This window comes from Sminthopsis crassicaudata, chromosome 6, assembly GCF_048593235.1.
Source record: "Sminthopsis crassicaudata isolate SCR6 chromosome 6, ASM4859323v1, whole genome shotgun sequence".
NCBI classification, from domain to species: Eukaryota; Metazoa; Chordata; class Mammalia; order Dasyuromorphia; family Dasyuridae; genus Sminthopsis; species Sminthopsis crassicaudata.
The window spans coordinates 195413570-195440713 of record NC_133622.1 but is presented as its reverse complement, the minus strand read 5'-3'; the positions used below and the strand labels follow the sequence as shown (position 1 = coordinate 195440713).

At 39.2% G+C, this 27144-nt stretch overlaps 1 protein-coding gene across 1 annotated transcript in view; it reads left to right on the top strand.

Annotated features, from left to right (window-relative positions):
- Positions 1-27144, top strand: part of PPFIBP2 (PPFIA binding protein 2) — a 173754-nt gene extending 146610 nt beyond the window's left edge. Inside the window, 16 exon segments of the mRNA XM_074275431.1 lie at positions 3457-3532; positions 7035-7138; positions 7969-8036; positions 8211-8282; positions 9204-9261; positions 10787-10828; positions 13860-13992; positions 16603-16744; positions 19032-19160; positions 19675-19825; positions 21080-21191; positions 21607-21695; positions 22938-23060; positions 24033-24158; positions 25639-25827; positions 26559-27144. Coding sequence (XP_074131532.1) covers positions 3457-3532; positions 7035-7138; positions 7969-8036; positions 8211-8282; positions 9204-9261; positions 10787-10828; positions 13860-13992; positions 16603-16744; positions 19032-19160; positions 19675-19825; positions 21080-21191; positions 21607-21695; positions 22938-23060; positions 24033-24158; positions 25639-25827; positions 26559-26759 — 1815 coding nt within the window. The 3' untranslated portion in view covers positions 26760-27144.

Sequence of the window (27144 nt, the reverse complement as noted above, 5' to 3'; positions counted from 1 at the left end):
TTTGGCGACTGATAAGAGATTTTCTTCCATGAAGCATCCAAACTTGAGAGGCTACAACATGAAAGTCAAACCAGTAGTAAATTTGGACCCATAGAGGGTTCAAAAATATCTCCCATCATTGGCCCAACAGCCCTGGCAGCCAATCAAAGTGGAGAATGACCATCTGACATTCCATGGGAAGAACTGACCCTGTTGTGAGTATCAATGCTAAAGGTTCATAATCTTAGGAAGTGCCCAAAACTTTGCTTTATTGAGGTCCTAGAACTCCATCCAGGGTTTTTATCATTATAAACACATCATATCTAGAATGTCCCGGCTTCTAACCTTCTTTGTAAATTTCTCTCATATTGAACAAAAAAATGTTGCCCTGCACAGATATCCAATCTTCTTCCTGTCTTTTATTCCCAGGATTAAACTAAATATTTGTGCAAAGAGACTGACTTTTTTTAATTAAATTGTTCGTTAAAAGTCATATGTCACATAATAAAACTCAGGTTTAATTATGTCTAAAAGTATTGCACTAGCTTTTTGAAAGCTCATAGGGCCATTAAGTGGTTTCACACCTGATTAAATATTTTCCCAAAGAGGATCCTTGTGAAGCGTGAGGGTGGAGTCTAGCACAGTTTTACAGGGCCCTACCCTGTTCCACTTTTTTACCAGTAATTTCAATAAAGACATAACAGAATACTCATTCATTTGTCAGCAGACACAAAGCTGGGAGCAGTAGCTGACATAATCTAGGTTTTAAATTATCTTGACCAGAATATTTTACAAAGGGAAGATGTGAATATAAAGTTTTGCTCTTAGGTTCAAAAAATCAATAACAGAAATGTAAGATGGCAGAAAACTGATTTTGGAATTATTTCCGTCAAAAAATCCGGGGAGACTAATTAGCCATAAAGTTAATAAATGACAACAAATGTTTATTAAATTAGTAACATGTTTGAAGCACTGTATTAGGCACCAAGCACACAAAACCCTCAGGGCTCACATCCTCCCTGGAATAAGGATAATGAAAATAAATTACAATACAAGCACAAATAAGTAGGCTACAAAGTAAGTTGAGGTAGAGAAAGAGAGCTGACTCTTGTACCCCCTCCCAAAAAAAAAAATAGGTGTACATGAATCTGTTATTTCCCTGAGTTTGGACATTCCCTCAATATTGCACATTGTAACACAAATGCCTGATTATCCTATTTGTCCCCTGTACAAGTCTTCCTATAAGTTTTTAATGGTGTAGCCCCACAATAAGCCAAGGGCCTTCAATACTTCTGACAGCCAACCTAGCAGCCTGCGCTGTCCATGGTCATCCCTCACCCTCTCTGAATGACCCATCTTTCAAACGTCCTTCTCTTCCTATTAGTTATATGTTCAAGCCTGCTTACTACGCCCACCATGTACTTTTCTATTGCTATCTGTGTGACTTTCTTTTTCATTTCTTTAGAGACTCGTCTCAAAGTCATATGGCAGCACCAATAAAATACTGATATGGGGAAAAATTGATCTTTGTTTCCAAGAGATGCTTGTAGATCATTTGAAGAAGCACTATTACCAGATTAGATCACACTTCAAGGGTTGTCTCAATTTTAAGTGGAATATTAGCAAATACAAACAGATGTGGTCTAGATCACTATGTGGGTAGTGAAACTTGTGTAAAATTATACCATATTGGTATTATCTAAAGAGACTAAAACTAAGGAAAAATAGAAGAGCTTGATTCGAAAGAGGAGAAAGTGATTAGATTTGCATGGTTTCAGAGGTCAGAAGCATAACCTAGGTGATTATGGGAATTACAGGGATATTCGTTTCACATTATTAAAAAAGAATGATCTTCCTATCCTTGGTATTTACTATGTACCAGGCACTAAGCACTTTATAATTTTTATCTCATTAGCAGTGTGGGTTGCCTTCTGAAATAAATACCCTAGTACTGGAGATGTATAAGCAGAGATGAGGTGACTTAGTACATGTTTTTGGTACTTAAGGTGGAGGTTAGATTAGATGAAGTCTTCTGTATCTTCCAGCTCTTAAAGGTTTCAAAAGAGCTATGTCCAGTGAAAAAGAGTATAGGATTTGAAGTCTGAGAACATGAGTTCCAACTCCTGAGTCTGCCATTAAAAACCTATGTAAACTTAGTCAAAATACTTCCTCTCTCTGGTCTTTTATTCTCTTTAAAATGTGGATTAGATAAGATTAGTCTTTTATCCTCCTCTATAAAATGTGGATCTGAAGTCCTCTTGTGATTTGGTTTGCAAGCCCACTCATGAGGGCATAAATTCTTGGAAAATGGAATTATTGCTTTTTTTTTTTTTTTTCCTTTATAAAACTCCACACCTATTATATTCCACTATGCAGCTACATGAATTGTATGTCCATCCAGACTTATTGTCTTGGTATTAGAGTCAGGCAAAGCTATTCACAAACCCCTTTAGGGTACAAGAAGATATTTAAAAGGATTTGTTCTGCTCTCGAGGTTTGGGGTTTGGTTTTTTTTTTTTGGGGGGGAGGTTAATATTTTCTTAATGCCTTTTGTTCTTCATATTATACCTTTAGTCCTTGTCTTCAGCCTGTACCTCCAATGAGCCAAAGGAAATATGTTTCTTTGGTTCAAGAACCAAGTTTGGTCATTGCAATTAATCTGATCCTACCCAGCTCCAAGTGCTGTTTTATTACCATAGTCATTGTAAATTTTTTTTTATTGTTTCTGCTGTCTTTGTTTTGTATTTGTTCATACAAGTTTTCCTATATTCCTATGATGCAATGATATTTGCAAATGATGATTTAGCTATTTTTCTATTTGGGGAGCGTTCATGTTTCCAAATGTAGGCTAATAAAAGTATATTCTTATTGCACATTTAACCTATATTGGATAGCTTGCTGTCTTAGGGAGGGAAAAGGAGGGAGAGAGGGAGAAAACTTTGTAACACAAGATTTTGCAAGGGTGAATGTTGAAAATTATCTCTGCATGTATTTAGAAAAATAAATAGCTATTATTTTTTTTTTAATTTAATTGTCTAATTCAGTTTAACTAGAAAGGGGAGCTGCTTACCATAGAAAATTCTTTGCAGGCCACTGAGTTAGAAAACCACATTTTAATATTATTTGTTCCACTGTTTGTGTGGGTTTTTTTTTTGTTGTTGTTAAATATTTTCCAATTTCATTTTAATCTGTCATGTACAGAGTGTTTGATACCTCTGACCCAGTCCAACCCCCTTATTTTGCAAAAAGAAAACTGAGACTGGAAGAGTTAATTGAGATTGGAGGAGTTAATTGTCTGAGGTCACACAAGTAGGAAATAACAGCTAGGATTTGAAAGTTGGTCCTCTTGACTCCTAAGATGGCTCCGTTTCTGCTATAATTCACAGTGGGGATCTGACCTGTCTATCTCTGGCCACCTTAAAGCTGATTCTTAATAGTAATTGTAAGTCTTCTAAATCTCTTTCCTTTTTGTTTCAGGACCGTAGGATAGAGGAGCTCACGCTATTACTGAGCCAGTACCGAAGGGTAAAGGAGATTATGTTGGGTGGTCACGGTAAGAGAAAAGACAAATTCATTGTTGTTCCCAAAAGAATTTCCCTTCCTTTCAGTGAATTCTCTCTCCTAGGGCCTTATGCCCACTATGCCAAAAGCAAGGGGTATTAAACCCCAATGTTGCTTCCAACAGAAATCCCTCATTCTCCCTTTCCATCCTTTCAGTGAGTATGAGAAAATAGTTGGTTGAAGGTGATTATAGGATCACAGAATCAGAGCTAGAAAGAACCTCTAAATTTCAAGTAGGAACTATTTAAGTGATTTGCCCAGATTTACTCGAATAGTAAATCAGAGGCAGAATTTGAACGCAATATTTCCAAACAAAAAGCCCTAGTGCCCTAACCACCATTCTGCTCTGTCTCCCATGATGGGAGCAATTACATGACCCTGTCTAGTTGTCCTTTCAAAGCTTGCTGTGTGTGATGAGGGAGAACTTCTCAAGGTTTTCATTAGGCCTAGAGTGTCTTGTGAGAACGAGTAAGTCGCAAAGTTTCCTCCATCATATCAGCAATTGCAGTCTACCTTCCAGAGGCATCAGTCCACACCTGGAGTTCCTGTGAAGGCAAAATAGGCTCCCAGATCTACTGAGATCCATTTAATCTGATCCCCTCATTTGGCCAGCCCAAGGAGATAAATTAATTGCCTAAGGTCACATAGATGGAAATCATTCCTAGGTAGGATTTGAACCCTGCCCTTTTGACTTAAAAGCCAGGGTTCTTTTTACCATGCTGTGTCTTTTTGCCCTACGTCAATTGGAAACAACAAGGAATGGCCTCAAATGAATACAAACTGAAATTTTATTTTCTGAGAGATGGTGAATATCAGCACTAGAATTCCTTCAGTGCAATTCCCTGTCTTTTCCATCAATCAAGAACTGATCCATTAATTAATTGGTTAAGAATTGATTAACCTTCTACCATGTATTGAAGGATAGGGCTCATTCATCTCATGGATGATTTGGAAGGTACTCAGCAGCTAATGTCCTTTAAATTGCATTCACAGAAACTTATATTCTTATTTATATATTCTGTATTCTTATTTACATATATATTTATTTATTATTTTATTATTTATTATGTATATATAAATAAGAATACAGGTTTCTGTGAATTCAGTTTATATACATATATATATATATATATATATATATATATATATATATATATATATATGTCTTTGTATTCCAAGTGCCTTGGGTCCAATTGGACAAAGAGAGTTGTTTTTTTTAATTACCTTAATGGATGCTGCCCACACAATGATGCAACAGTGCTTTTATTTTTGGTTCCCATGGACAGAGCCTGTTACAATATCAGGAGAAGTGTTTGGTGGTTTGCACCCATTACTGTTGTTAAGGACTCTGATGAAATGCCAAGTTTTACGAGCTTTTTCCCAGGATGAGACAAGCATGGGAGGGAAGGATCTTGAAAATCCCTGAGTTTTAAGATTCTTTGGCAGCAATCCCACAATTGCCCCAGGATGAGGGAAGAGGAGAGTTAACTTGGAAGCATTGATCTGATCTCCTCGTCCATCCATCATTGCCCAATCATGATTTCTCCAGGATCTGTTTTTGGCCCTTCAGGGAAAGTATTCTGTCTAAGTGCTATTGGGGCCTGACTTTCTGCAATCATAGGAAAATCACATTATAGACTGCAAGGGCAAAGTTTCTGTGGAATGAGAAGATCCCATCCTGTAAAATTTAAAAGAAATTGTATAAGCTAGAATGGAAGAGAACTTCTTTTCAGATAACCTGGGGAAATCACTGTAGCAATAGAAAATTAAAATTAACACATATTTAAGTATCTGCTGTATGCTAGACATTGTTGGGGCTACAAATACAAAAAAGGTATTAATCCCTGCCCTCAAGGAACTTCTTGTCTACTGAGTCAGGGAGAGGGAGGATGGGAAAGAGAACAATGAATAAACAATAAATGGAAAACACATATAAAGTAGTTAATAATTTCAAGAGTGGGTCAGTAAGAGATTTTGGTGTTGAGTCTAACTATTCATGACCCCATCTAGAGTTTTCTTGACAAAGATACTAGAGTAGATTGTCATTTCCTTGTCCAGCTCATTTTACAAATGAGGAAACTGAGGCAAGCAAGGTAAAGTAACTTGCCCAGGGTCACGCAGGTAAATGGCTGAAGCTGGGTTTGAACTCATGAAGATGAGTTATCCTGGCACTTTATCCACTGTAGCAACAACTAGGTATCCATTGGGGGGGAGAAGAAAGCCCCCTTAATATGGGATATAGCTCAAGAAAGGCTCTATGTATGAATCTTAGACTAAGGATTATGGGTCCTTGTCATCTTGACTTATGGCTAATACCCCCCATAAAATATGAGTTCCTGGAAGTCAGGGACTGTCTCTTTTCTATTCGTATTCCCAGTTCTTAGCAATAAATGTTGTACCTAGAAAGCTCTTAATAAATAAATGTCATCCCTTCATTCATTCACTTGATCTGAATCTTGAATGGAACAGGGAACTACAAACAGGGATGAAGAAGTAGGGCATTTTAGACATGGGTCAACCTCTGCAAAGTCTGCTAACTGATGGAATAGAATTCTTAAGTTCTAATCTGGCCTCTGACACCTGTTAGCCATCCTTGGTCAAATCACCTTAATTCAGTTTACCTTAACTAAAAATGTTGAGGAAAATTAGAATAGTACTGGGATATATTCTCAGGGTTGTGGTTGTAGATCAAGTGGGATAGATAATATTTCTAAATATTTTAGTACGGTGCCTGACACATAGTACAATCAATATAAATAAATTGTTATAAATGGCACTATTATTATGGTGGCTGGGAGTAGAATATCTTGTACTAGAGAATTTTATATAGGTCAGTTTGTCTGGAATGTGAAGTCCATGAAGAAAAATAAAATGAAATCACTTTAGAACAAAGGATGTGAATATTATCCCGGATAGGATAGAAGCCAGGCACTGTGCTAAATACTAGAGTTACAAAGAAAAAAAAAGCAAAACCAGCCCCTGTCTTCAAGGAGCTATTTTTTTTTTTTTAATTTTAAAGATTTTTATTTTCAAAACATAGGCATAGATCATTTTCAACATTCACCCTTGCAAAATCTTGTTTCAAATTTGTCTCCCTTTCTTCCTTCCTATTCCCTCCTCAGATTGGCAAGTGATCCTATATATATTAAACATTTGCGGTTCCACAATTGTCATGGTACACAAGAAAAACCAAATCAAAAGAAGGAAAAAAATGAGAAAGATAACAAAATACAAGCAAATAACAACCAAAAAAACTGAAACTTCTATGTTGTGAAAGGAGTTTACATTCTAATAAGAGACAGTATGTACATAAATCAGTGTATACAAGCTACATATAGTAAGTGGAAGGAGACAGAGGGGAAGCCATTATCAGCCAGTTCTTTCTCTTTTCTTTTACTTTACTTTTATTATAAAGAAGGAAAAACTGTTTTCAAATCTCTGCAATGAAGTCACCCTGAGTAAAATTATTTTCCCTTTCTCTTGATCTCCCTCAGGCTCTTCAGAAAGAATCCTTTCTAGTGGAGATGAAGAAATGGAGGGATCTTTCAGGAAATGGAACATGGTGAACAAATCCTAGGAGATGCTATGAAACTGGGAGGTAATTGGATTTTATTATTTGATTTTTAAACCCAAAGCAGCCCTGGGGGTCTGACCTGAACTCTGAGCTGGGAGAAAGGGAGGGAGTTGGTTAAGTCTCTGCCAGGCAATCAGTTACAAGTTAAGTAAGTGAACTAGGAGGATGTCTGGAAACTTTAACAACTCACTTACATTAAACAGATCATCCTGGGTTGGGTTAGGTCCATAAATTTTTAGCCTGCAAAGTTTATTCATTTAACGAGCCAGTCATGATTTCTAGTTCTGACTCCCAAATCATAAACAGATTTTACCAAGTTGAGGAACACCAAATCCTCTTGAAATAAAATTTCATAGATCATAAATTTTTAGAATTAGGTAAGAGAAGAACCAGAAAGTTATCTAGTCCCATCCTGTTATTTAAAATTTATTAAATTAAATACTTCTCAAATTTTTCTCACTGCATAACCCTACTAACAATGCATAACAAATTCACACCTTACCTAAAAGTAGATGTCTCAATCTGCAGAAGGCGTTGATCACCTCTTGTTGAGGATGTATTAATATGCTTCATCATTGGTCTATTGGAATTGTGACAAGTCATTTAACACTGATCAGAGTTTTTAAGTTTCTTGTTTTTCAATCCTGTCATTTTAGAGTTGAGGAAACTGACTGAGGTCCTTTCCATAGAAGTTAACATAAGCCACAAAGACAGAAAGCTAAAGCCTGTGTGTGTTCTAACTTTTACTAATTTTCTTTCTTCATATGGGGTCTGAAAGAAACTGGTCTTTAAAAAAATTAGTATGTTATTCAGTGTGTCTGATAAGATGCCTGAGAATTCTGTTTTCCCTGCAGATGTCTCCCAGATGTACCTCCCCTACTTTAGGCGCTCCTTCCCTGCCTCAGAAAATCCTGGAAACAAGGTGAGACCCCTGAATCCTGTGACATTCCCTTCTAGTTTGCTCTTATGGCTTTAAGGTCATATCACCCATATCCAACTTCTGGGAACAAGCTACCCCTTGGAGCCCTTGGTGGGTGTGTGGTCCTGAGCCACAGGAGCTGTTGACCTAACTGATTGGGTGTGTTTCCTTTGACAGTGGAAGCATCCTGGGTACCAGCAATGGCCAAATTTCCCACTGTGAGGAGGATTCCCTGGAAACACAGAGCAGGTACCAGCCTTGCATGCCTTCTCTTCAGGTTCAGGGCTGCCTCACTTTCCCTGGAAATGGCATCAGTGTTCCAGAAAGAAAAAGAAAAGCACAAAGCTTATGGATTCCATTCAGGTCCTGGGATCTGGCTTTTGCAAATCTGCATCCTTCAGAGAAGGCTTCAGATTGTTTGTAGGACACTGGGTTCATTAAAAACATGAGATTTTGATGGAGTGCTTGGTAAGGATACCCATAATCTTTCCCCCAAATTCTCTCTTTTCTCTTCTCCTCTCTCTCTTTCTCTCTCTCTCTCTCTCTCTCTCTCTCTCTCTCTCTCTCTCTCTCTCTCTCTCTCTGTCTCTTTGTCTCTGTGTGTGTGTTTTTCTGTTATCTCTTTCTTTGTCTCTCTGTCTCTCTGTCTCTCCTTCTCTCTGACTCTGTTTCTGTTTCTCTCTCTCCTTCTCTCCCTGTCTCTGTCTTTCTCTCTTTCTGTCTCTCTCTCTCTCTCTTTCACACACACACACACACACACACACACACACACACACACACACACATCTGCTCCAGAGGAGGTAGCCTTCCTCAGTAACTAAGCATGTCATCAAAAACAGAGATGTCCTGGCTCTGGGCCATTGTGTTAGGAGGAGGAGGAGGAGAACGGAAGCTACCCAAGCAGGTGACCTCAAAGAACAGCATGTGATTTCCAGATGCACCTCTGGTTATTGTAGTCCCTACCCTCAGTTTTGCACGTTATTTCCTGGAATGAGGTTGGTCCGAATGGATAAATCCTCTGAACTCTGAGCCAAAAAGAGCATAATTGGTTTAAGTTTAAAACATCTGTGCCATCCAGCTTAGCCAGTCCATCTGCTCTAGGGGTATCATTCAGGCACACATGTTTTGCTCCCTAGTAATTATTTGCCTTTTTCTTTTTTGCTGTTTAAGGATTCAGGAAAAAGTGTCCAGTAGTCTGGAAGACCTGCAACGTAACTCTGTGGAAAAGGTTTGCCTGTCATTTTTTCAGTAATTGTTGCTTATCTACATAATGACCAATACTGTAGTAGCTATGTGTATGGGTTCCAATAGGAGAGAGACATCTTCCATTCTATAAATGAATAAACTGAGGCTAGAGAGAGGCTCAATAACTTGCTCAGAGATCACACAGTGATTGTGTCTGAGTCACAATTCCAACTGAAGTCCTCCAGACTCCAAACCCCATGTTTTAAAAATAACCCAGAGATCAAGGGAGATAATGTACAAAAAGTCCTTTACAAGCTTTAAAACAATTGTGACTTGTACTACTGGTACAGAACCGCATTCAAGCAGCTGCTGAGTTGTACGGTGCCATGTGTAGGTGCTTTAAGCAAACTGAAAAAAAAAAAGGTAATTTCTGGGCTTGAGTGATTAGGAAAGACAAGGGAATAACATTTTGAGAAGCTACTTAGAATTAGGAATAATCATTTGAGGAAACTCTTTAGGGATATAACAAGGATGCTCATACTGACTAAAGCTAAGGGTCTGTGTTGAGGAGTACTGGCAGAAAGATTGATTAGAGAAAATGGAACTATATTGGGAAGGGCCTTGTACCCCAGGCTGAAGAGATTGCCATTCATCCTGTGTTCATTAGGGAGCCATTGAAGGTTTTTGATCAGGGGAAGTGACAAATATTCCTATGTTTGAACTGTGTTCAAGAAAGACCGGGTATAGTAGCAGTGTTCAGAATAGGAGAGGAGAGATAAGGAAGCCAGCTAAGAGGCTCTGGTAAGCTGCTGATTAGAATCAAAATTCCTTTTTCTTTAGTGGACATTGGAAACATCCAGTCTAGCTACTTTTTCCAATAAGAGAAGTAAAGGGGCAGCTAGATAGCAGATAGAGCACTGGACTCAGACACTTAACATTTACTATCTGTGTGTAACCCCAATTGCCTCAGGGGGGAAAAAAAACCAAGAAGCTAAAGACATTTTTTTTTCTTATTCCCTGAAGAGCAGTGCATGTCTTTCTAGATGTCCCTTTCTGCTGGAGAATTCACTTGAGGTCTCTCAGGTTTAAAATTAAATATTTCTCTTATCTTAGGCAAGTAACCATAGATTCAGCTTTGAAATGTACCTTACATTTACTCCAATCTGTATTGGAGCAAAAAAATAAATAAATTACTGTTTACAACAGGTATAATTGTCACTTGGTATTGATGTATCTGCCATGAACCCTTGTTACTGATACACGAGAAAAAATGACTTAAACCATAAGGGTCTGTTGGTATCTTCTGTGAGTGATTATGATCTTCCTGTCCTGACCCAAAATAGAGCTCACTTGTCATTTTCCTTTGGCCACTGAGGATTCATGGTCCCTATTTATGCAGTTGCCAGTAAGACCAATGATTTTTATTTTGGGGGTGGCAAAAATAACAGTATGAATAGCAGAATCAGCAGGTCAGGACAAAGTGAGAGCTCTGTGTGTGTTTTATACTAACACTTGTCTTGTTGCTTTTTCTCCACCAAACTGAAACTCTCCTCCCTACAACTCCATAGTATGTAGACGGGAAACCACTCGTGCCTGTTGTAGGATCTGAGGTATATTCACTGTGTTACTCACTTGTCATTTGCCTTAATGGGATATGATATTTGCTATGTGTAGTGTCTGCTACTCTCCTAGCACAAGGACCATGGGCTTTGGGGTGGGATGGTGGATGGAGGCAAGAAGATTACCAATTATTCTAAACCTCAATCTCTTTTGTGGCTGATTTATCACCTGAATATATTCTCAGACCAACGTGGCAGCCTCTGAGCCTTTCAGAATTGATGAATGAGGGGAGCAATGAAAGTCACATAAGCACAGACTTCCCTTTGATGGATGAACAGTTTGTGTTACAAGAAACCATTATAGAATCATAGATTCGGAGCTGGGAAATATCTTGGACTAGAGGTCATTAGTCTAACACTTTCCCTTTGCAGAGGAGGAAATTAAGGCATCTGATTGCCCAAGGTTATGCACAGAGTAATAGAAAAAGCTGAGGTTTAGCCTTAGTTTGTCGCCTCACTCCAACTCAAAATTGCTCAGGTTGATTTTCCCTGGAGAATTATTTTTCTATCTGGTGGGTCCCTAGGCCAGACTTTAAAAACTTTTAACTAGCTCTTGATTTACAACATGGGTTATTCAATTTAGAGTTGGGAAAAAATGTCTAGCTTAGCCCCCTTCATTTCTTAAGTGAGGAGACCATAGGCCACTGAGGTTTGGTCATTCTCCCCAGGACACAGCCGGACCCAAGCTAAGATTCACACGCAGCTTCTCTGGCTCCAGAATCAGCCAGTTTTTCCACCATACTATAGTTCTTCAAGTCCACCATTGACTCTACCCTTTGAGCTCTATCTCACTGCCAAGTTCTAGTATGGGTTCTATGAGAATATGCACTTAGAACCCTTAATTCAGGAAACCATTATAGAGATCTTCTGTTCCTTCTCCCCTTCTTCTTCCTCCTGCATATCATGAGGGATGGGGATCAAGAGGAAGGGGCAAAGGAGATGTTCCTGGTCCTAAGATACTCATACCTTAAGTTGCTATTGTCCATTTCTTGTCCTTGTCAGGACCATGACATCAGGGAGGAATGCCCTGACTTGCAAATGCATTGGATTTAAGTGAGAAGAGGCTGTGCAAGGTCACCTGCCTCACTTTCCCCCCCCCCAGAGCCCTCTGGGTCCAGTGGCCAGATAGAGATCAGGATGCCTGGAGATGAAATAGGAGAGCTTGGTCTTTTTAAGCTAAGTCAACAAGATCTGTTTGACTCATACCTTAATGATTGCTTAAGGAAAGACTCCTGTACATCTCCACAAGCTGCTTCTGAATCTTTTTCTCTTGGTTGGAGAGGTTCCACCTTTTCTCTCTAATCTGCATTAGAAAGATGCTTCCCTCACCCCACCCCCAGCTTCTACCTGGGAAGTATCCTGGAGCCTAGTAGAGGAGGAAGAGAGAGCTTCTTTTCTATTAGGACTTCTGCTTCTTCATAATGGGAGCTTCCTCCTCTCTCCATACACTTTTATGGGAGGAGGTTCCTCTTTACTCCTCTCTAATACTGTATAAGACTTCTTTATCTGTACCAAAAGAGATAAATAGGGTCTTCCCAACTCCAGGACTCTATCCACAAAACTGCCTAGCTGCATGATGCAGAAGTTCCTATTTTTTTTATTTTTTGAGTCCTTTTGGGAATCTGATGATGAACACAAATCCCCTTTTCGGAATAAGATATTAAATATTATTAAAGGAAGTAAAAAATTCCAATCAAGGTTTATGAAAATAAATAAATAATTTTTTTTCCATCTGAGTTCCCCCCACCCAAGTCTAATGAAACCACAGGAAAAAGATTAGAAAAACATCAGTTTAAATTGTCTCAGACATTCACACATTTGGAGTTTCATTTGGTCCTCTATTACTAAGAACCTGTTCTGGCTCCTGCTGATTATAGCTTTCTTTTCTAAGAGATCACAGATTATCTGACTAATGTTATTTTCTAGAATTTTGGTGAAAAGTCAATATCAGGTTTACTGGGCAGTAGTTTCTATAATCTTCCTTCTTCCCTTTTCTGTGCTTTTCCTTTCTTCAATGACTTTGCAGTCCTATCTGCAGATCCCTTAAGTTTTTTCCCTGATCCCTGAGTTTTTCTCAGTCAATCCAAATTCATCTAAAGTGGCTAGGTACTCATTTTTTCAGGTCTTACCTTTTTAATGTTGTTCTTTAGTTGCTTCTTTGTTCTACCCTTTCCAATTAGGTCATTGTTCTTAACGGAGAAAACAGAAACAAAATCAGATCAAATAACTTTCTTTTTATTAACTTATACTATCTCTTCTCAGACAAGCTTATCTATATTTCATTGCCCTTTTGTTCGGATTTATACTCTTATATTCTCACTATCCCCTTTCTCCAGCTTTTCAATCCGAGTTCATCATTTTGTGGTCCCATAAAGTTTTTATTGTTGTATTTTAAGGTAGCAGGCTCCTCCTGTTCTTCTTTGCAATGACCATTTTCAGTTATATTGTCAGAATTTCATTCTTGAAAGCCTTGAAAGCCTCCCATTCTTCATAAAGAGAAACTGTGCCTCTCTTCTCTAAATGATCTAAAACTTGATTTCCTAAAATCAAAAAATGTGTCTGATCCTATCTAGTATTTTCCTCAGCTTCCCAATGACTTTATCCCTGTACTTCTACCATTTAGTTCTTTCTTTTAAGATAGAATTAAGTCCACATTAACAGTGACTCTTCATTGTTCCCTATATCTTCTGTCAAATGAATTTATATTACTTTTCCTTCCCCCAACCAATTTCTTATCATTTTATCAGATTATCTACTTTCCATCCTCAATCAATTTCTTATCATTATAATATCTTATCTCTGTGCCAGGTTTGTAGGCAGCTTTCAAGAATGTGTCATCTATATTCTCCCTGGCTCCCATAATCAATATCCCAAATAAATATCCCAGCTCTAAATAAATGCAGTTAGAATGGGGAGTTATATGTATTTGGTAAGAACATAAATGCATGTTGGATACACCTAACTTAGATATTTGGCAAAGACCACAGTCCTGTTATAAATTGCATCTCTGTTTTTTCCATAGGACACCCTTTTCCTAGGGGAAAACAAATACCCAACATTACCAGGGAAGCTTTCTGGAACTACACACAATGGAGAGCCTGGAACATCAATCCCATCTGCTTCTCAGACCTCAGGGAGCAGCCTGCCAAGCCTGAGTAAGTCCCTATTGTTCACTTTCTGACCAAAGAGCCCCAGTTCCTGGGGCCAGACTAGACAGAGCTCAGAGACATATATGTTCCGGGAGGCGTGCTGTAGAGCCACATTCTCTCCAGGATGAATTCTTGGCTTTCTCTAGCGAATCCACACCTGGTATAACACAAGCTTGGGAAGGAGTTAGAGAAAGCTCATGTGGTGAGAAGCTTAATCTACATTTACACTTAGAGGGCCATAATTAAGGTCAAAGTTAAGTGGCTACTGATTAGTATAATAACAATGAAGAACAAAGCTGGTATCCATTTCTGGGTAACAGGTGCCAGAGTGTTGGGTTTTTTGGTTTTGCATGACTAAGGAAAACAAACCCAAAGAAATCCCATTACATACAACTAGTTTGGCTGTGGACACCATCCTCCCTAACCTCCTGATGTATATTTCTGTAGCAAAGGGGCTGCTCAGTAATATATCTAGAAAGGCTAAAATTGCATTGCACACTGTAAAGGGAGGAACCAGGAGCTTGGTTCTGCTTTAGGAAACATTGATTCCATCTTCACATAGAAAATCAGGTGAAATGTCCATCCCAACCCCATTCCTTCCTCCCTTGCTGTCCTTCTTTCCATTTTTCCTCCTTGATATGAATTTGTGGGTGTATCATTTTATCACCTTCCAGATGGAGAAACTAAGGTTTGTTCTCATTCATGAGGGGCCTAGATAAGTAAATGAACTAAACAGAAAGCTTCGTTTAGGTTCCTTTGTTGTTGACAACCCTGTTCTCATGGTTGCCCTGGCCAAAATTTCCTGACCCTTTTTCTTCCTTCGAAACCATAGGCTTACTAATGAATCTGTTGGTCAGATCTGATGATCACCATGATCATCATCCCCATTTTACAGAAGAAGAGACTGAGATAAAAGTCAGGATTTGGACCCAGACTCCTCCTGATTCTAAGCCTAATGTTCTTTGTACTATATCACACTGTGTAGTGTATGAAGGTCACAAGAGTGAAAGTTTTTGTCAAAGGCAAGAATTTTTTCCTAGTCCTCCCACTAATCTTGTCTTTATGGGGTTAATAACTCAGAAAGAGGGACTTAAGAATGAAAAGATCCAAGTAAATGTTTCTTGCTCTGACTACTACTATTTCTATATATTTCTACTAGTAGTAATGATGATGATGCTGTAGTGATTAACTTTAATATTAGTTTGCAACATCTTTTATATGTATTCACATTTGTTCTTTTGAGACTCCCAGTAGAATTTGTTGCACTTCTCACCCTCCAACTTTTCAGCTTTTTTCTGTAATCTTTTTTCCAGTCCCATATTGGGCTGCTCATAATACTCGTGGTATAGATGTGAGATATATTCCTTTTTTCCTTTCCCCCCATACAACGCATCTACTTTCAATCCATCACTTCTTTCCTTTTACTGACCCTACTGATGGAACAGGCCAGCCAGGCAGGTATGTTAAAATCTCCTTAGGAAAAACAGCATCAGAAACATGGAAAACTGCCCAGAAAAATGAGTAATATTACCCACAGTGCTTTTTCTTTGCCTTCCAATACAAGTAATGACTGGTATGGTGCCGTAGCACCACATGAGCCACCGGCCCAAATCCTCCACCACAGTTTTGTTTCTCTCCCTCTCTCTGTTTTGTTTTTCTCTCTTGCTCTGTGACACTGTTGTTCATTTCTTTGCTTCCTCAAAACTCTGTTGGGCTGGCCTGGGGTCTCTCTTGCTCCTTCATGTGGCTTTTCTGCTTCTTGGATGGTTGGAGCTCGTGGCCGGAGTGTCAGTGCACCGATATTAGGTACTGTGATCCTTCCCCTGGCAACTTGCACTTTCTCCATTCCCAGTCACTCTATTTCAGCTTTTCTTGCAATAAAGACCTTGTCCTCCTGAGAGGGGTGGGGGTCCCATCCTCACAGGGCTGTTCCTAAACCCTTAAGAGAAGAATGGACACTAGAGGTGAGCTCTCCACAAAGTTAAAACCCAGACTAAGCCTTGGGACTTTTCACATCCATTTGCAAAATTCGATGTGCAAAGCCATGGTTCTGTGAGATACTTCCTCCCAGGGCTGAGCAAGGCGGTTTGCCTGTGATCCCTGCTAATGGGGATGCTGAGATTAGTTCCCTTGGAGTTCTGAGCTTTAGTGGACTAAGCTGATTGGGTTCTCCACTATGTCTAATACTGATATGGTGAGCCTCCAAGAGCCACCAAGGGGGCTAGAAAGTCGGGGTTGGAAATAGTAAGTCAAAGCTCACATGCCAATCAATAGCGAGGTAAAATCCGTAAGTAGTCACTGAATTTCTTTTCAGCTTCAGTGAAATAAATGCCTTTTTTTTTTTCTCCTCCTGAGGCATTTGGGATAAGTGACTTGCCCAGGGTCACCCAGCCAGGAATTGTTAAGTGTCTGAGACCGGATTTTAATTCAGGCCTGGCATTCTAACCACTGCCCCATCTGGCTGCCCCATGCCTAATTTTTAAATATAGATACATATATGTATGTCTGTGTATAAATAGACCTATACATATGTATGTATATGTCATTGAGCCATGACATGAATGAGCAGCTTCCAAAATAGCATTTAAGAAAATATTTTCCCTTTTCTTTCCTCAGGAGAGACTGAGAGCAGTTTGGATAATACTGTCACATCAAATGACCTTTCACCTACTTCTTCTGGAACTGATTCTGGACCCCAGTCCCCACTGACTCCAGAAATGAAGCGGAGTCCTAAAGGAATCAGGAAATTCTGGGGAAAGTAAGTTTGTTGGAGCAGAGGGAATTTTTAATACAGACCAAATAGGCTCATGTTTAAATGCCATTTAGTTTTTTATATCCTATTCAATTCTTATTAATTATATATACACATACTTGCATGCATGCAGGAGTGCAAATTTGTGATACAGCAACAAAAACCAAGTTTGTAAAACTAAGTGATAGAAGCACTATAACTGACAGTAATTGTCATTGATGTTGCATATCTTTAGATGGCTCTCAGACCAAGTAGACTAATTTTAAATGACTTAGTTTTTTATATCCTATCCAAGTCTTATTAATTATACGCATACTTGTATGCACGCAAGAGTGCAAGCTTGCGATACGGCAAAAAAAACCAAATTTGTAAAACTAAATGATAGAAGCACCATAATTGACAGTAATTGTCATTGATGTTCCATATCTGTAGATGGTTTTCAGCAGAATGGACCTAGATTCCTATCTGAGTTCTTTAGTGATGTCTTCATTTACATTTTAGTTATCACTATTAATATTGTTTTCCTGGTTCTGTATCAATTCATACTTGAAAATTCTTCAGCCAGTGATTAGATACTGCCTCATCTTAGAGACTTCCAAGTTCCCAGCTTGGGGATAGTTGTAGTTGTTGGAAAGTTTTATTTTTTTTTCAGATATCAAAAAGTACTGCTGTATACCAGGTATGATGATCGGCCCTAGGAGAGATCCAGGGATGAATTAGACATGTCTTCTATCATAATATCCCAGGCCTCCCCAAAGCCTTGGGTCCCTTCCAGGTTTCCTCTTAAACTAGATCAGGAGAGACTCAAAACCCAGACTGCACATATGCTATACAAAACAGAATCTGGTCTCCCAGTCTTTTCAACCTATATGTGTTGTTACCCTCATTCAAATGTGAGCACTTTGGAAGTAGAGACTATCTTACTTTTCTTATTGTGTCTGTCACATTTATATCTAAGTAGTGCTTGGTAAATGACTTTTCATTCATTTACCATCACTTGCATAGCTTGGGGACAAGGACAACCAAGTTGCAGATTGACTTCTACTTCCTTTCTCAAACCTAACTGTAAAAGTTCACTTAGACTCCCAACTCTGGACTTGCCATCACCCATGTACTCTGGTACCAATCCAACATATACCCACTGAAACTACTCCAACTCCAAACTCTCGGAGGATAGTCTCACTCATAAACAGCCCCAGAGTGTTTCTACATAACCCCACAAAATTGCAGATTCTCATTACACTCCCTTGTTTATCTCTCTTTTCTCCTCTATCTCCATTTCATCCCAAAGAAGCTTATCCTCAAATCCAGGGCTTCTTAAACTTTTTCCACTCATAATCCTTTTTAAATTTTTAAGTGATTTCAAGAATATAGATATACAAAATAAATATGCAAATAAATATTTATTGATAGTAAGTTATAATTTTGTAATGCCCACATCCAGTTATGAGACCCCACAATTTAAGAAACTTTGCTATAATGCAGGAGTTCTCAACCCTTTTTTAGACCTTCTAGTGAAACTGAATTCTATTTTTAAATTCATTGAATAAAATGCCAAGTATTGCAAAGGAAACAATTTCTACGGAAATACATCTGTCCACTTTTCTTTTTTTTTTAAAGTAAGCTCACAGATTCTCAAGTTAGAAACTCACATTCTGTGATTATACGTATATAAACTTTATTGGATTGTTTACTGTCTTGCAGAAGGAGGGAGAAAATTTTGGAGCTCAAAATCTTACGGAAATGATTGTTGAAAACTATCTTTACATGAATTAGAAAAATAAAACAAAATACTATTAAGTACTCAAAAATAAATCTCATTTTCTGAGGGACTATCTATGCATATACAATGGGAAAATTGAGACCTTTATCACTCAACTGTTTCTTTGTTCTGGTCTCACTCTCCAGTTTCAAGATGGAGCACAAAAAAAGAACATGTGACTTGGGCATGGGATGCTTCCCCTTGCCCTGCAGGTTTAGCAACCCCAACTCCAGCAGGATTGTTAGCAAACCTTGTCATCAATCAACCAGCCATGGCTTCCTTCCAAACCTGTTAGAATCTGCACCTGCTTCAGAGCAGGCCACAGGAAGCAAAATTATGTTGGGGGGAATCCTGAGGCATGTGCCTCATGGGAGAAGTGATTTACAGGGCTTGGGCCTTTTTGTGTATCCTATTTGTCAAAAAAGACAGATACAGAGAGAGAGGAGAATGTGTGTTTTGAATGGGAAGGGGCTTAAATCCATTCACACAGAAATGTCTTCTCATGGTCTCTGTATTTTTCTATTTACACAGAATAAGAAGGACTCAATCAGGAAATTTCAACACAGATGCAATAGGAATAGCAGAATTCCGCCGAGGTGGGCTCCGGGCAACTGCAGGACCGAGGCTATCCAGAACCAGAGACCCCAAAGCTCAGAAAAGGTAACATCCTTCTCAGAATTTAATTAGTGTCCACACTTATGGAAAGGGGAAGACTTATGTGCCCCAGAGTCTTAGAAGTAATCATGATAGGAACCAGAAAAATGAGCCCATGGGACATTTTAAAGAAGAAAATAGAATTTAGGATGTCTCCTTCATTTAATCCATTAAATGATAAAAGTAAAGTACAAAGTGATTCTTCTAGTCTTAAAAAAAAATTCCTTAAGATATTTGGGTATTTTAAAATAGTGAATTAAGAAGACAGTAGTTGTGTTTCAGAATTTTAAGGGCCATTAGAGGGAATAAGGGTTAGATTTTTTTTTCCTGTTTGGTCCCAATGCAGGCAAAAGGCAAGTTGCAAAGGGACATAATTTTACAATTCCAGTAGCGCTTATTTTTTGTCTGTGACATCTGTCAGGAGCTTGCGGATCTTTGTTAGGCTTTGACAAGAATCTGTTCCAGGCTCCCTTTGCAATCCAGCACCAGCTCTGACCGTCATGTGCTTGCTGTCTTTCAGTGATTCCAACGCTCCTTTTGCTCAGTGGAACACAGAGCAAGTGTGTTCGTGGCTGGAGGACTTTGGTCTGGGTCAGTATGTGATCTTTGCCAGGCAGTGGGTGAGCTCCGGACACACGCTCCTGACTGCTACCCCTCAGGACATGGAAAAGGTAAGGGCAGACCTGGAGCTTGGCCAGCCTTCGTCTGCATGACAGTAGCTGACCTTTTTCTTCATGCTATGATCTCAGCTGTCTTCCACATCCCTGGGGCCCTGGCAGGGAGGGAAACCAGGCATCTGGGTGGCAGTATCTGTTGGAAAAAGAGAAATGGAGCCCAGGCTTGCATTTTCATGCCTGGGGCAAACTTCAAAAATGTCCAAAAGGAAGGTCACAAAGTACCCTCATCAACTTTTATTTTTAAATAGATTTTCATTTATTGTCTTACTTCCTCATGACATATACATTCATTTTTCAAAATTTTGAATTCCAAATTATCTCCCTTCCCCTCCTTGAAAACACAAACAATAGGATGTTGATTATTCATGGGAAGTCATACAAAATATTTCCATATTAGCCATCTTGCAATCAAAAACACAGCTGCTGCATGTTACTATAAATAGAGCACCAGTCCTGGAGTCAAGAACTTCTGAGTTCAAATCCAGCCTTCAACACTTACTAGTTGTGTGACCCTGGGCAATGCATTTAACCCCTATTTACCTCGGTTCCTTATCTGTAAAATAGTGACACTCTAGAGAAGGAATGCAAACCATTCTAGTTATCTTTAAAAAAAACCATGAACAAAGTCCATGAGATCACATTAGAGTCAGACTCAACTGAGCTTTAGCTGCAAAAAAAATTTATATATATATGTATGTATGTATGTATGTATGTAAAAAAGTCTGATTTAATCTGCACTTAGGATTCACCAGTTTTTTCTCTGGAGAAAAATAGCTTTTTCCATCATCAGTCCTTTGGGATTGTACTTGGATCACTGTCCTGGTCAGAATAGCTATGTCTTTCATGGATGTTCTAGTCCTGCTTAATTCATCTTGCAGCATGTTCATAACAGCTATCCAGACCAAATCAACCTTTAAAGCCAGTCTCACAACTGAGACTCACTGCACTTTCTCTATACCATTTGCTATTCTCATTTAAGCCAGTTATTTTTATGTTAAATAAAGGAATGGTTCTTGGTGCTTTCTAAATTTCATTCCTCTGGACAAAATCCAGGTTACAGCCTTGATTGGACAAAAAAAAAAAAAACATCAGCAGCAAATGACTTATCCCTCCAGGTCCTACTTAGCAGTGGCTTGAGTCAAATTTGTACACAATGAGCCATCCTATCATGAAATAACCACTAAGAATGACTTAAGGTGAACCACCTACCCAGAACGCAGCAGCTGATTTCCCACTTGTCTGTTTCAGGAAATGGGAATTAAGCATCCCCTGCACAGAAAAAAATTAGTTTTAGCCGTGAAATCAATTAACACAAAGCAGGAAGAGAAGTCTGCACAACTAGACCACATTTGGGTAACCCGTAAGTATAGACCAACACAACTTCTCCCTTTTTGAGTTAGCTGAGAAGGAAACAGCATGCTTTTTCTGTCTTTTTAAGACCCGCCTTCTTAAACTGATTTATTATCAGTAAATATTTGATTTGTATGTCTATTTTCTATATCTATAAATTTCTCGGGTTTAAAAGGGGTCGCAAATGAAGAAATTTAAGAATTTAAGAATTAAGATTTAGGAGAAAAACTTTTTGCGCTATCTCTACAGGAGAAGTAGGGGAAAAAAATACTTGTTCTAGAATCTTTGATTAAGTATTCTGATTATTCAAGCTGTAATTCTCAAAATTTGGTCTTATTTTTTACTTTTCCTTTCTACCATTCCTCCAATTATTTTTAACGGCTATAACATAGTTTTGAAATGTCCCCTTTTTTTCCACTTTCTAGGGTGGCTTGATGATATTGGCTTGCCTCAATACAAAGACCAGTTTCACGAATCCAGGGTTGATGGCCGGATGCTTCAGTACCTAACTGTGGTAAGAGATTTGTGTCTGATCGGTTCAACTAAACCAACATAATAAGTAATATCCATGTCTAAAGCCCTGGGGATACAAAGATTAAAACAAAATATTCCCTGCCTTCGAGGCGCTTGCATGTAATGATGGACTGAGGGGATGAGAAGGCTTGGTTGCTATATGAACCCAGAAAGTAAATCCAGAATAAAGAAGGAGGAAACCCTACCAGATCAGGCAGTGGGACATACCTCTCTCTCATTGGAGGCATCTCCTGAGCCATGCTTTGAAGGATTCTGAGGATACTTAGAGGCTGAGGTGTGGAGGGAAGATTTTCAGAAATATAAGGCTTTAGAACAGAAACTACCAACTGCTAGGGGCAAAAGGGAGGAGGAATCACTTAGCAACTTCTGTGCCAAAGGTACTTCTGGCTTACTGGGTTTGTCTACATCATTGAATTTTATCATTTTGTCTACTCTAATTCCTTTAATTTACAGATAAGGAAACTAAGGTTAAATGATTTTCTCCAAATAATAATCCGTATTGATAAAGTACATTAAGGTTTGCAGATAAATGTTGCCTAGTGAGTAGAGACAGTTAGCCTCAGAATTAAGAAAATCTGGGTTGTCTGTCTTGGGGCACTGCTGGCTCTGTGACCTTGAGCAGATTATGTGACCTTAAGGAGAGCTCTGAGTTTTCTGAAAATCCTTAAAAGACCAAGGATTGACTTGAGCTCTCTAAGCTTGATTGGGGAAAAAAATTAAATCTTTTTTTCCCTGCTCTCTAGCTCAATTCTGGCAAACTTGACCCACATGCCTTAACCCAGCTCAGAATGTAAGAACCCTTCTTTTTTGCACCCAGCCTGTACAGAAGCAGGAGATATGTGAGCCATAGTTGCCAGTCCCTACTCTATCTAAAGTTAGCATTCTCTTCAATTATTTATAAACATGATTCTGAGAAAGGGTCTAAAGACCACATTAGGGAATATATAGATGGTACAGTGGATAGATCCCCAGCCCTGGAGTTGGGAAGACTAATGAAATCACAAAGTTAACAATATTAATTATAATTATAATATATAGTTATATATAATTAATCATAACAGTAATCTCAAAGCAGAATTGTCTAGACTGTATGTGAGCATACAGCATCTGAACTGGGAGGCCCAGTGTGGAAGAGGGAAGAGCATCAAGGGAACAGTATGTCTGTTTGCAGAAGTCCTTCTGATGCTGGATGATCCCTTAATCAATGACCTTCCTCTTCCAGAATGACCTTCTCTTCCTAAAAGTCACCAGCCAGCTGCATCATCTCAGCATCAAATGTGCCATCCATGTGCTACATGTCAACAAATTCAATCCTCACTGCCTACACAGGAGACCTGCGGATGAGGTAAGGACAGGAAGAGCCTTCTTTCCACCTCACAGGTGCTGGGGAGGTACAATGACTATAAGATCAAAGCCCCCTCCTTCTTGCTTAAGCAAGAAAGTACTTTTCTTTCCCTTTTTTGGGAAGGAAAGCGGGGTGGTCCTGCTAACCACTTGACACTCACCACTGCTTCTGGACTCCACGGACTTCCCCCACCCTTGGCCAGGTTTCTCTGACCTGGTTTCTCTTTCCTTATTCCACTTTTCATTCCCTCCTTTTACTTTTCATTACCTTATTTCAATACTGTATTTATTTCTCTGAGTCCCCGACTATAACACAATTTAGATTTGCTCACCATACTCTCCTCAGTTCAGAATTATGTTGTGAATCCAGAGAGGCTGGGGTAGAGTACTGGTGTTGCTAGGTCAAATATACAGTCTAGTTACTTGAGCATCATAGTTCTAAAGTAATTAATCAGACTTTAATCTTAAAATGCTTTCCTGGCCTTCCTTAAGCACAAACTTGTACTTTTGTGTAGTTGTTTTTTTTAATTGAAGTTTTTAATAATTTTTCAACATTGACCCTTGCAAAACCTTGTGTCTAATTTCCCCCCCTTCCTCCCACCTTCTCGCCTAGATGGCAACTAATCCAATATATTAAGCATGGAAAAAATATATTAAACTTGCCCTTTTGAGGTCTTAAAATGTGCTGTTGTTCATAAGGCTGGGAAGAGATACCCAAAAGAGTGACTGTGAGACTTGGGGATTGATTGTGGCCAAAAAACACTTAAACTTCACCCTCCAGCACACAAACCTATGAAAAGTGGTACTCTCCATCCAGCAAGAATCAGTATTTCCCATCTTCTCCCAGAAGAGTCATGGTTTGGGAGCACTGTTTTAGAGGCAGCTGGTGTACAGATCCCTGAGTCTGGAACCAATGAGACATGCTTCTGACTTTGGCAGTGATGAGATCTCTGCTCTTCTCTTGTCTTCACAGAGTAACGTTTCTCCTTCTGAAGTGGTACAATGGTCCAACCACCGAGTGATGGAATGGCTGAGGTCAGTGGACCTGGCTGAATACGCTCCAAATCTCCGAGGAAGCGGCGTTCACGGTGGTCTCATTGTGAGTAGCTGCTCATGGATCTGACCTACTGTTCGGTCATATATCTAACATACATATAATGCTTCCAATTAGAGAATCGGCATTTAGCATTGGAAATCATCTAATCTGACTCCCTTTGTTTTATAAGTGGGGAAAATAAGTCCCTGAAAGTGCACAGGACTTGCTCCAATCACAAATGATGGTCTGGGATTCTATGTCCTTTGCCTATGGTTGCACAGCTAGTAAATGTCAGAGACCAGATTCAAAAGCAGTCCACTGTGCTCATTCTGTCTCTGGCCCAGAAAGAAAGGTCAGTGTCTGTTCCCACTGATGTGTACCTTAGGGATGCAGCCCTGTAAGAAAGGAAGGGGAAGGATAGGGCTATCACAGCTCGAAACACTGGATGCGTCGACAGCCTCCGTAAGAAGGGACTGCTCTTGATGAGATGCTGCTTTTGTGTTCCCAGCCTACCATTTCTGCACTAGACTTAGGAACCTCCCCTCCTGAAGGATGGGAGAAGGGGGCTGGGTTTCCAAGGAATGAATTATTCATTTAGCACCATGGAACTGAGTTTGAGTCCCTGAGTGGACTCACCAATCAGGGCTATCTGTGAAACACTTGATTAGATCAATGAAACTGATACCCAATCACGTAAGGATGACAACACAAAATGTTGTTAAAACACCAGTTACACAGTATAGAGACATGCAGGTCCAATCCAGTAAGTATTATACTTATATAGTATAATATTAGTACATTATTAAGCATGTAGTATATACAGGACACTAGGGGATACATAAATAATAACCTTGTCTTCAAGGACATTGCATTCTACAGGACACAATCTTCCCGCTACCTCCCTATCATTTGGCACACTAGGGGATGTACCCCTCAGGCAGGGAAATTTCTCCTAAACAGTTCAGCTACTTCACACCCAAGGCCTTCTCACTCCCAGGAGCTGGGTGATTTCTTAGCATCCTCTTTTAAAAATCCCTTTCAGGAATACAGGTAGGTTCACTTTGCTATGAATAATGAATCTTCTGGAATTATGCAAATTTACATTGTATATTTTCATTGAGTTGGAACCAATTACCATATTTTACATAATCATAACTTTGAATAGTGTGGATTGAAATTCAAGGGATTCATTCTTCACACTTACCTGGACCTTGCTATAGATTTATAGAAAAGGATTATAAAAGAAGTGATGGTATAGTTCCAAATCCCATCTCCGTCATTTACTAGCTGTGTGGCTCTGAACCTTTAATGTCTCAAGATCTCAAAGACCCCTCCCCCTTTTTTTGTATAAATTGTCTATAAATTATAGGAGACATGCTTAGTCAAAGTTCTGTCCGACTGCAAAATTGTAGGAGAAATCAGAAAATGTCTGCTAAGTCAAAGTTCTGCTGTCCAGCTGCAAAATCTTCCTACAACAAACTCCGAGACTTGCTTGTGGGAACTGCTGAGCCCAGTGACCCAACACTTATGGTCTTTCCCACAGATCCTGGAGCCCCGGTTCAGCGGGGACACACTAGCCATGCTTCTGAACATTCCTCCTCAGAAGACGCTCCTCCGACGCCATTTAACCACAAACTTCAATGTCCTCGTCGGCCCAGTGGCCCAGCAAGAAAAGAGAGACATAATGACATCCACAGCCTACACACCCCTGACCACTACTGCTAAAGTCCGGGTAGGTCCCCCGGCCTGGGTGGGGGCCCCAAGCATGGGGTACAGCTTCATTCGTTCTTACTCTAGAGATGTCATAGCCCATCAACCCAGAGACAAGTCTTCTGTTCATAAAATGATTACTTGTCTGTGTCTAGCTTCTGGGGACCAACATTAGAATTGTTTGGGCTCCTTCATGCCCAGCCCATTTGTACAGAAAGATACAAAGGCCCAAGGTGTTATAGAAACAAGAAATATTATAGGCCTCCAAGGAACTCTTCTGGTTGGGAAACTGCCAAAATACTCATAAATCAATAGTGAGTTTCCAATAAAACTGGAAGCATTAAGTTATTTGGCCCTGTTACCTATAGATTATATGTTATATTATGAAATTCTAGTGCTATGAGAGTTCAAAGGAGAGTTTTCAGTCCTCAGTGAGGACCTCGGGAGATATAGACCAGAAAAGCATTTTCTGTATAGATTAGTTATATATCATTCATTCAAATTTTATCAAAAGTTTTCTTGACCCTTCCATAGCATGAGACCAACTAAAAGCCAGCTCTGTGATGGTATTGGGTATTATGGGATCTGAGTTTTGTTTTTCCCCCAAGTATACTACACATTGTAGATGCTGAATCAATTTTTATTGAATGAATGGATGGATGGATGGATAAATAAATACTAGTATTCTTAAATATGACTTTCTTAGATCTACAAATAAAATTGCTTTTCTCTTTCATTGGTCTTGTTTTTTAGCCAAAGAAACTAGGATTTTCACACTTTGGAAATATAAGAAAAAAGAAGTTTGATGAATCTACAGACTACATATGTCCCACAGAGCCAAGTGAAAGTGTGAATGGCAATCACAAGGCTTATGGTGGCCACAGCCACCGAGGCCTCAGCCCCAGTCCCGGGGAGGAACTGGACAAACTGGATCAGGTGGGATACGTCAACTGATGTCATTATCATCTCAGCATCTCCATTCCAATCCCAGAGCTTGCAAATAACACCGTGTTACCTACCGCATAACCTCCCGGCCTCGTATGCATGAACTCACCAAGAAAAATCAGGCTTTAGAAACCCAGAAGCATTTTATCTTGGCACAAATATGTTAAGTCAATACTTCTCCTGTCTCAGCCTCTCTGTGCATCAGTGCCTTTCCCGAGAACAGGCTGTTCAGACTGTTACTAGAGGCTAAGGATGGAAGGAAAATGGTTTTTTAAATGATTCTTAATGCCCATACCCTGCAGAGTCTGCACAAATATAAACACTATTTTCATTTTAAGATGTATTTAAGTACTATGAACATAAATATAAATAAATGTATACGATTTTGTTCTAA